At 38.6% G+C, this 10130-nt stretch overlaps 1 protein-coding gene across 1 annotated transcript; it reads left to right on the top strand.

Annotated features, from left to right (window-relative positions):
• Positions 1-2097: 2097 nt before the first annotated feature.
• Positions 2098-10014, top strand: vbp1 (von Hippel-Lindau binding protein 1). Its single transcript, XM_062444840.1, has 6 exons — positions 2098-2200; positions 5043-5167; positions 5376-5442; positions 6606-6704; positions 6982-7120; positions 8690-10014. Exons 1-6 carry the CDS (start codon positions 2120-2122, stop codon positions 8764-8766), a joined length of 588 nt encoding a protein of 195 aa, XP_062300824.1. The 5' UTR covers positions 2098-2119; the 3' UTR covers positions 8767-10014.
• The last annotated feature ends 116 nt before the right edge of the window (positions 10015-10130 follow it).

The raw sequence follows: 10130 nt of genomic DNA, 5'->3' as shown, positions 1-10130 counted from the left end.
ATATTTTTATTTGCCTTATTAGTCATGGATATTTATTTGATGGTTGGATTTTGCATATAAATGCTCATAATGCTGATAATAGACACATCCTAATATTATTCTCTTTTATATCACAAACATTTACGTGTGAAAGTGAGAAAATGAAAATGAGGACAATATAAATATTCAAGATGCATTGTGGAAGATGTATGCAGAGCGGGACGTCGTCAGTCGATTGCGATTGGAGGACTTGATACTCTGGAGCTCTGACCCCCTCACTTCGCCCCCCTTCTCCAGGAACCCTGATGCTCTGATGATCTGCTCTGTGAGAGGCACTAGCGCCGACTAGCGGGGGGGTTTGATGGAGAATCAGTCAGATCTGGTTAGCTGCAGAGAAAAAACCTCCGATCAGATCAATTAAACATTATTAACCGCAACCGAGCAGAAACCAACAGCTGATCTGAACATCGTACAGGTAAGTCTGAATGTCTGCAAACTTAAATCAGTAATAAAACTCTTCATCTTTATGTTTAAATGTTTCTGTGAAGCAGGAAGAGAAACAATTCCGTTCAATGTACACAATGCACAAAATGACAGAGTATTATCCATTATATACATACATCATTATAGTAAGGAGAAATACTGTGGAAAAGAGGAAATCTACTGGAACCTAAAGGCCAAAAAGCGAGATTTGTGCGCAATCTTGCACACAAATCATCTCTATTTATTCTGTCCAATACAAAAAGAGCTTTGTTGGTTTTATTTGAACAGGAAACACACGTTTATATTCCCAAAGCAAGCATGAAATGAAATAAAATAAAAAGTAAGGAGATATTTGCTTTCGGTGAGTGTTTTCGTTCAAAGATATGCAGCTGCAGTTTCACTGAACTTCCAACTGAGTGTCGCTGTCGGACCGCTCTGTAGGAGAGATATAAAACACAGGTGTTGTGTCTTCATGCAGGTGTAAAACAGCCACCAGGAGGTCCAGAACAGGAAGCAGCAGCTGCAGCTTTTGGACTTGTATGTGCTCACCGGAGACCTCTGGCAGCGTTTGTTTGAGGACACCAACAACTAGAACGTATGTCCTCTTTTTTCCTGTTTGTTTTAATGGAAGATTTTAGTTTAGTGTGTTTGTATTTGTTTGCCAATTATTCATCTGCACTTCCTGTTGTCTCGTGTCAATCATACAGATGGAGTCCAGGATGGAAGTTACATCAAGCTCCTGATTGAGACAGATGATGAGGGGGAGTTATTTACTCTGAACTGATTCAACTGAACAGTAGACCTCAGCACATGATGAGAAACACTCAGCTTTCCCCTTGTTGGATCAGATGTTTGATCAACAACATCACGTTTAATAGACACTCTTCATTTACATGACAGTGTTTGGATCATAAAGACTTAAAGTTAACAGATAAATATTCTTTGATTGATGAGAACTTTTATGAATAAATTCAACTCAAATATTCACATATTCCACATTTCAGCTTTTCCTCTCCTTGTTTGTACTTGTGAGGATATTTTGATGTGTTGAATTTCTCCATTTGGAGAGTTTGAGGAGGACACAGTCTTAACTTTGAATTTATATGAAAATAATTGTGTTAATATAGCCCGATAGATAATTAATAAATTCTCATTATTATCACAAGGAAAGCTTTTGCATTTTGACTTTGAGTGACTGCAGTTTCTTAACCATGACCAGTTTAAAGATACACAGCTACTTTCATATAAGACAGAAGAGAAGAAGCTCGGGGTGAAGCGGGGAAAATAGTTTTATTCAGTGAAGTCCATTAATTCATTATTTAGCAGTCATTTCTTTAATGGATGATAAAGTGGTGGACTCTTATCGTATAGGCTACAATACATTTGAAATATATATTTATTCATCTTTAATTTTCAAAATAATAATTATTTAAAAATAAAAATAAATTTTAAAGTTAACTCTCTGTCAGGAAGTGAAAAACTAGTTTGACTCTTTGTCTCTACACTTGAGTTGTAGTAAGCAGCTTTTGGCCACTAGATGGCGCCAAACCTCATTCTCCTCTTTGAGACTGACGCACAAAGAAGACGCACGGTGACGCATTGACGCACACAGAGAGAGACTTGTACGTAAGGAAGAAAGGAGTAGCCTCTCTCCAGCATGGCAGCCACCATAGACAACAGCAATGCAGTACAGGCGACGAAGAGGAAGCATCTCGGGATCCCTGAGGCGGTGTTTGTGGTGCGTAAACCTCCCTGACATATCGCTTTATATAACAAAGGTTAAAATACACGCGTTTGTTTGGTAGCCGGCGTGTTGTGGGCTCGTCATGCTCAGTCAGCTAAGCTAAGAGAGCTAACACAAGTGGGGCGGTTGCTCACTGCCATCTATGGACACAACACACTGTGCCTCGTTTCCACTTCACATTTTTAGCTCTTAATAAGCTAAAATAACGCATGCCAGTCAGTCTAGCCTTTCCCTGTAAATCTGCTGCTGTCATTTCTCCTCCATTCACTCACTTAAAGTTATATATCGCAGAGGAAGAGTTGGTAAAGAGGATGTATCATGCACATTTTGCCGGGTTGCAGGTTTGTAGGGTTTTTAGAAAGATCCCTTCATTATGCACTTTACAATGTAAGTGTGGAGGACAAAATACACAGTGTTTAAAAGTTTATCTAAAGCTCCAGTCGTCCAAATTAGTCAAATTAAGTAGATATCATTAAATGTTTCAGTAATTTTGGTGCCGACGTTTCTCTTTTTTGTTACCACACTTTTATTAGTCCCAAAGGGAGGAAATATACATTATTGCAGCAGCAAGTTGATACTAAAAATAAAAATATCAATAGAAAGAATAAAGATCTATAATTAATATCTAATTACACAAGCAAGTAAAAGACAATAGCAACAGTATTGTTTAAAGAATACCAGTACCAATCCAAGTACCCTTAAAGTGACACTGTACCAATCATGTGACTAGCAGCATTAAATTACATACAATGCCAATCCTCCACATCGTAAACTATTTGATTTTCACACAAATGCATTTCGAAAGTCTTCAAATTATTAATATTTAACACTAACGTTGATTGACTGTGAGTAAGTCCATACAATATGACAAGATGACGAGAACCGACACCCAGACCTAGTGATGTACAAGTGTAATGTTGGTGGTGAATGAGCAGCATAGGTTTGTTTGTGTGGCACACTTCAATAATAAAGCAATTCAAAGTGCTTTACCTAACACATTACATTTTATTTCATTTACTATTGCTATTTTTGCTATTTCACTATGTATAGCCTATTCTTTATATTTATATTTTGCTATTTTAGTATGTATAGTTACCGTATTTAGTATATCGTAGTATATGTATCGCCACTATGTGTTCGTGTAATGCTGCTGCTACACTGTAATTTCCCAGCTTGGGATCAATAAAGTATACCTATCTATCTATCTAAAACATGAAAGGCATCAAGACAGCTGCAACTAGAGCTGGGTATCAGTACTCTGTAACTTTAATGTGTCGACCGAAATAAATCAATACCAAGTAGTATTGAAACGTCTCCCGTCAAACGATACCTGCAGTCGATCCTGTAATCACTCAAAGCTAGAAAATATGACTATTCGTATGGACTTGTTCACAGCCAATCAATTCAAGCGCTCGACTTAACGCAACATGTGATTGGCCCACTGCCACAGCAGCTACAACCCGTCTGTGGTGGTGAAGTCGTGGTGAATTTGAGTTAGCGTGCTTAGCAGTTCAGCAGCCAAGATGCCACCTAAACGATCTAAAGTGTGTCAACACTACACGCCTGTTACACCAGATAAAAGACAGAGACCTATATGTGTTAATGGGAATCTAATGAAAGACTGGTATCCGTATCACTTTAAGGGTACTTGGATTGGTACTGGTATCGTCATTTTTTAAATGATACCCAACTCTAAGAACAACGTGTACATCAACACTCATGGCGGCTTTTGTATTGACCACTTGCGGTTAATATGGATATTATGGATCCTACACACTATATTATAAATTAAGTCCCAGATATGTGGAGCATAAAATCTAAACGCTGCATCTCCAGGTTTAGTTTTGACTCCAGGAACAGAAAGCAGAAGTGTCACAGACCACCTGAGAGGTCTGGATAGAAATGTATTTTAGCCGTAAACCATTCAGTGTTTTAGTCGTATTTTGAAATCAGTTCTTTGACAGACAGGAAGCCAGTGTAAAGACCCTTAAAACTGGGGTGTAGTGATCTGCTCTTCTGATCTGAGTGGGGCTGTCTGATCGATACTAAGAGGGAATTTGATGCTAAAAAGACTGTAAATATGTCAGATATCACTTGATATGACTAACTCAGACTGCTGAAGCTGAATAGAAGCTCCACATCTACTTTTAAATGACTGTGTGGACACACTGTGGATTTTGTCCTCCATCACTTTACTTTGAAAGCACATTTGAGGGAGATCTTTTAATAGTCAGTATGAACAGGAGGAACGATTAAAGAGGTAAACACCTTTCACTATTTATATGGACACCTGACTGCTGGTTTAAGACTTAAAAAATTATGAACCCTGAAGTCCTTTTTAAATTAAAAAAATGTTCCTAATAATTTGCCTTCCTTATGTATGTTAATGGAGTGGACAAAATATTACGAATACCATTCAATATAATGCCCTCCAGTACACTACCACTGACTACGACCTTAATAATAAACAAAGTAGAATTATCACCCAAAACTGAAAATGTATAAGCTTTTATAAATGTAAAATTCATGGCAGAGCTGTGTGAAATGCATTAGTTTGGACAGGTGTTCCTAATAAAGTTGAATTTATATATATATAAATATATATCAGCTTGTATGTGAGCTGATATGTGACAAAGTGCACAAGAGGCTTACATAATTACATAATGTGTGTCCACTGCTCAGTATATCTCACCAAGCATAAAAAAGCTGATTAAAAGAGATCTTTATCCAAAATGTTAATTTTTGGTATTTAGACTGATGAATCATTATTGTCCACAGTAATTCAGTTACATGTCTTGACTCACTGTTTGCTTCTCTGCTCTTTCGGACTTTGCAGGAGGATGTCGACTCTTTCATGAAGCAGCCGGGCAATGAGACGGCAGACTCAGCGCTGCGGAAACTGGACGAACAGTACCAGAAATACAAATACATGGAGCTCAACCTGTCTCAGAAGAAACTCCGGTAATGTTGATGCAGGCAGTTTTTGGTCGCCAAAGCTCTGAATCAGTTGTCGGTGGATATTAAACACTGTAAAACAGATTAAACATTGTAAAGGGGCCTTTAGTTGTTTACAAGTAGACTAACATTTATTATCAATATCAGTGGTTGGCTTTTATCTAGGCTTTAGTCTTTTTCCTGACTAAACTTTCTCCTTTCTTTCGGTACTCAGGTTGAAAAACCAGATCCCACAAATCACACAGACGCTAGAAATCCTACGGCACATGCAGAAGAAAAAGGTACGGTTTGTTTTTGTCAACCAACTTTGAAATGTTGTGGAATACACACTGCTGCTCACCTCTTCTTCTATTATAGCTGCATGTTAGAAAATAAAGGAAATGAAGATGGTAAATAGAGTGAATTTATATAGCGACTTTCTAGTCTGATGACCAAGCGCTTTAGCATGACTTGGGATGTGCATGAGCCCATTTTTTTCATGGTAGGTATAACTGAATATTCGCTGCATGCTGACATTCACAAGGGCTAAATAGATCATGCCTAAAAAAAATAGCTTTAAATATTCATAACAAACTACGAGCTTTAACTGCGCAATCTTGTGCTTATTTAAATGATAATCATCTTTAATTTCTTTATAGAAACACATTCATTAGAAGAAAAAATCTTACAGGCTTGCAGACTCGTAGAAATATAACAGCATAGTTTTTTTTTTCTCCCCGTCATTAACAACAATGTTAGCAATGAGAGACGCAACGTTAGTTTTCTCTCTAAGACTTTTGTCCCACTTTCGAGGAGCTGTTCCAAATGTTGACGTACTAGTTTGGTGATTAGCGTCAGGTCCGTCTCCCTAAGTAACCGTCACAGCAGACAGAAGCTTTTTGTCCATGTGAAACCACGATAGCTCAACTCTGCTCCACATATTTCACACCTGACAACATTATCCTTTACTTTCTGCAAGTGTTTCCCCGCTGGACTTTTGTGTGGCTTCGTCTGCATCGTGTTCCCTCCAGTCTGCTAGCAGGATAACTTACTACTGAGTCAAAGTAGCCGAGGGCAGCAGTAAAAATTAACTCGTGTCAGGTTCTTCTTCTACATACATGTAAGGTGGAGGAGGTTTACAGAAGCTTAGATCGCCTACTAGTGGCTGAAAGTAGCTGTTAATGAACCCTTCATGCTAGACTACACAGCTCAACTCTTGATTCAAGTTTTTCAATAAAAAAAAAACAAAACGACAAAAGCACAAAGGTTGAAGTTAGTCCCCGCCAATGATTATTCAGTTTTAATGACCCATACACCAATGATGTAGCCTTCAGGGAGTAATTTTGGGTTAAGCACACTTCTTTGACCTTGCAGACTGGAGGAGCCAGAGATCGAACCATTGATCTTTCAATTAGTGGACGACAATCAGGCTTAACCAAATTTTTTGTCCTTTTCTTTTACACAGGAGACCACAGACCCCATGGAAACACACTTCCTATTGGCTGACAATGTTTACTGCAAGGCCTCAGTGCCGCCCACGGACAAGGTCTGCCTATGGTTAGGGGTGAGTAGAGCTCTAATTTTTTTCATGTAGCCTTTAATCACCAGACAAACTTTATTGGTACCGAATATAAGTCACAGAAGACATAAGCATGTGATGTTTGGAGGGAGGTTTAAGTTACTTTTACTTTAAAACATGAAGTAATGAGAATCCTCGGGAGAAAAAGGTTTTAATCTTGACCTCATTACAAAATGAAGCACCCTCCCAGCTTTCTAGTCTTTCCTCCTCCTCATCATAATCAACATTCACTCCTCCCCTCCCCTACGTCTCCCCCTAAAAGGCTAACGTCATGTTAGAGTACGACATCGACGAGGCCCAGGCTCTCCTAGAGAAGAACCTGTCCACGGCATCTCGTAACCTAGAGACACTCGAGGATGACCTGGATTTCCTGCGAGACCAGTTCACCACCACCGAAGTCAGTATCCTTCCATCTGGACCTGAAGTCCATGCAGGTTTAAAGGGACAGAAAGTCCAATGGTGCTCTTCCTTTTCTTTTTATATATCACTTTACCAAGTTTATTCTGCAGTTATACCCCATTTGAACATAGAACATACAAAGGTAAGGTAAGAAAAACAAGAGAAAAAAACACAGAAGAAAAAAATGTATATTGAGTCAAATCTGTTCTTTTATGTCAACATAATTCAAATTAAAGATCTTTTCAGACTCATTTTAGCTGAAAAGGATCTTAAACTAGCCCTCAAAAACTCCTGCAGGTTAAACTGAGCTAACCAAACACTTGTAGTGCCGTCTGACTCTAATAGACTCACCATAAACTGAGTTGGAAACACTTGCTAGGCTCGCAGCATCAAGGCTACAAACAACTCCTGATGCAACGTGCTCTGTAGCAACCGGTGCTACAGCCGGACTCTCCATTAAAAAAGCATCTCTGTACTCTAGTCTTTATATTCCAGATGATCTCCACTTCTTCCAAATGTAGAATTAAACATCGCCTTTTATTCAGGCCAATACTGTATTTCTTATAAAAACGGGATGTTTTAGGAGTCAGTCTAATAGAATAGAATAGAATAGAAAAAGTGCCTTTTATTGTCATTGCACATAGTCCAGAGGTGTCCAAACTATTCCATAAAGGTCCATAATGTGACTGCAGGTTTTCATTCCAACCAAACAGGAGCTCACCAGGCTTGTCTCATCTAATCAGTTTGAGTATGAGATAAAAATACTTGTATTAAGTTGCACCTATGAGATGTATAGTTTACAGATGTTCCCCCAAGGTAAAAGGTACATAACGGCCAATACAGTACCAGTCAAGGAGTGAAATCCAGTTTGGTGTCATATGGGAGGGAAAACACATTGCGCCTTTTAATGCATAACAGAAAACACAAGAAGGTAAAGTTGCACACTGTTGATGGATTGCAGTTCTGTTAAATTGATGAAGTATACCTAATTTTTCAGGCTGAGACCATTATTGATACTTCTTGAGGATTTAAAAGATGTTTGCTTTTGTTTTTTTCACATGAACCTTTTTAAAAAGAATCCCTTACATCTTTTTACTTTTTCTTTACAAAGATATGACTGGTATATGTTATTAAGTGTAACACTTTAGCGCTCTCTAGTGGACAAACTATGATGGAGAAACTGTTTCTACCTTACTTCTACCTTTTAGCTTTTCTGAAAAGGTATGTCAAAGATTTTAAAAGACCAGTTCACCCACTTTAAAGGTAGTTTTATCAAAATGTTTCTTCATAATTTAGTTGAACTGACCCTTTTGTAATCTATTGTTGAGTAATCGTTAGTAGATTAAGTGGTGGTGACCTTTGCAACCAGCCTGACAGTTAATCTGGGGTTTACAGTTCTCTAGTTTTTGAGTCTCCTACCTGCACTTGTAACATAACAGGGACAAAAGAAAGGAAACTATAGCTACCGTATATGTCTCTAGGTCCAATACTAAGTGGAATATTGTGTTTGTACTATTGACTAATAATCACTCTGCTGCTGCTGTTGCTCCTTAACTCAGCGCTCCCCTCAGACATGGCACGAGTCTACAACTGGGACGTGAAGAGAAGGAGCAAAGAAAACCTCCTCAAATCAGCAGACAAGTCTTAATATTGACAGAACGGCCTCCACATCTCCCTCTTGCTAACTATCTTCTCCTTTAGTCAATGAATAAAACAAACCCTGCCCCCCCACCCTTACACCTCCTCCCTCCCCCTACACATCATATGTATGTTCACCCCAGAGCTCACCAGATAAGGGGGCATGTTTAAAATATCACCTAAAGTTGTGGCGTGCTTGATTGAACTCCTGTTTGGACGACAAAAGCTGGTTAAAGCAAGCACACTTTCGAACATGCCCTCTCATCGTGTGTAGCTCTTCCTACCACCACTACTGTTTTTCTGTTGATTTGTTACTTTTTAAAGTATTTTTTCAAGTAAAAACTAACAAAAAACAAAGGCAACAAGGCAACTTTTGTATTCTTTTTAATGAGTTAAGTATGTTCCGGTTATCTTTTTTTGGCAGATTATAAGTGAGGGTTCTCTCGCATTGTCTTTCCTCCATGATGTTTCTGACTTACTGGCCTGACATCTGTATTTTTTGTTTCTTTCCTCAACCTGCAACAACATTCTCATGTGGGACTTTTACTTGAGTTGATTATTGTTGAAGCACAGTTGCCATTATATCTCAGTAGAGTCAGGCTTTGTAGGATGGCAAAGATCTCAACAGAAGAAGAATACAGAATAAAACTATTTTGCCTTGAGGCTCTGGTTTTCACTTACTTACAGGACTTTTTTTTAGGAGTTCAGAAAGGTTCAACGACTCTGTTCCCAGTTTGTAGTCCTGCTCCAAACCTGCTACTCCTCTTCTTCCTCCGTCCCTTCACTTTCCGCACTCGGCCAGCTCTTCCTCTCCTCTGGTTCTCCTCTTTCGATGCTTCCTCTATCCCCCTTTTACCGCTGTTCTGTCTGTATTTATTTGTCTCTCACTGTACTCATTAAACAATGAATGAAGTAAATGAACATTGGGCAAAGAGATGAGACCTTGACCTGATTCTCTGTGTGTTATGTTTCTGATTCAGGTTGTTTGGAAGTTAGAAAAGAAGCATATTTAACATTTAATTTTATTTGGAGTTAAGTACCTGCATGTTATCTTCTGGGGTTTTCTTTAAAATGAATATGAAGGGTCAGCTCCAAATTAGCAATATATCTAATACAGTGAAACATCTATTGGCATTAACTAGCATTTAACTAGGTTATAATGTTTGCCAATATAGTTTAAAGTAAGTTAACCTCAACTTTACTGCTTGCTGATGTAATGTTGTTGTTATACTCTAAATTCATCCCTCTTCTCCCCCCCCCCCCCCCCCCCCCCCAGAGCTTTTTATCCCCCCTCTTCCCAAAAATGCAACCATTTTCCTCTTCATTTATCATGTCCTCTGTCAGTTTCAGACTCAGAATAGGGAAGCCAAAGTA

Source organism: Scomber scombrus, chromosome 23 (assembly GCF_963691925.1).
Source record: "Scomber scombrus chromosome 23, fScoSco1.1, whole genome shotgun sequence".
NCBI lineage: Eukaryota > Metazoa > Chordata > Actinopteri > Scombriformes > Scombridae > Scomber > Scomber scombrus.
Note: the sequence above shows the minus strand (reverse complement) of the source record. Positions and strands in the feature narration are given on the sequence as shown.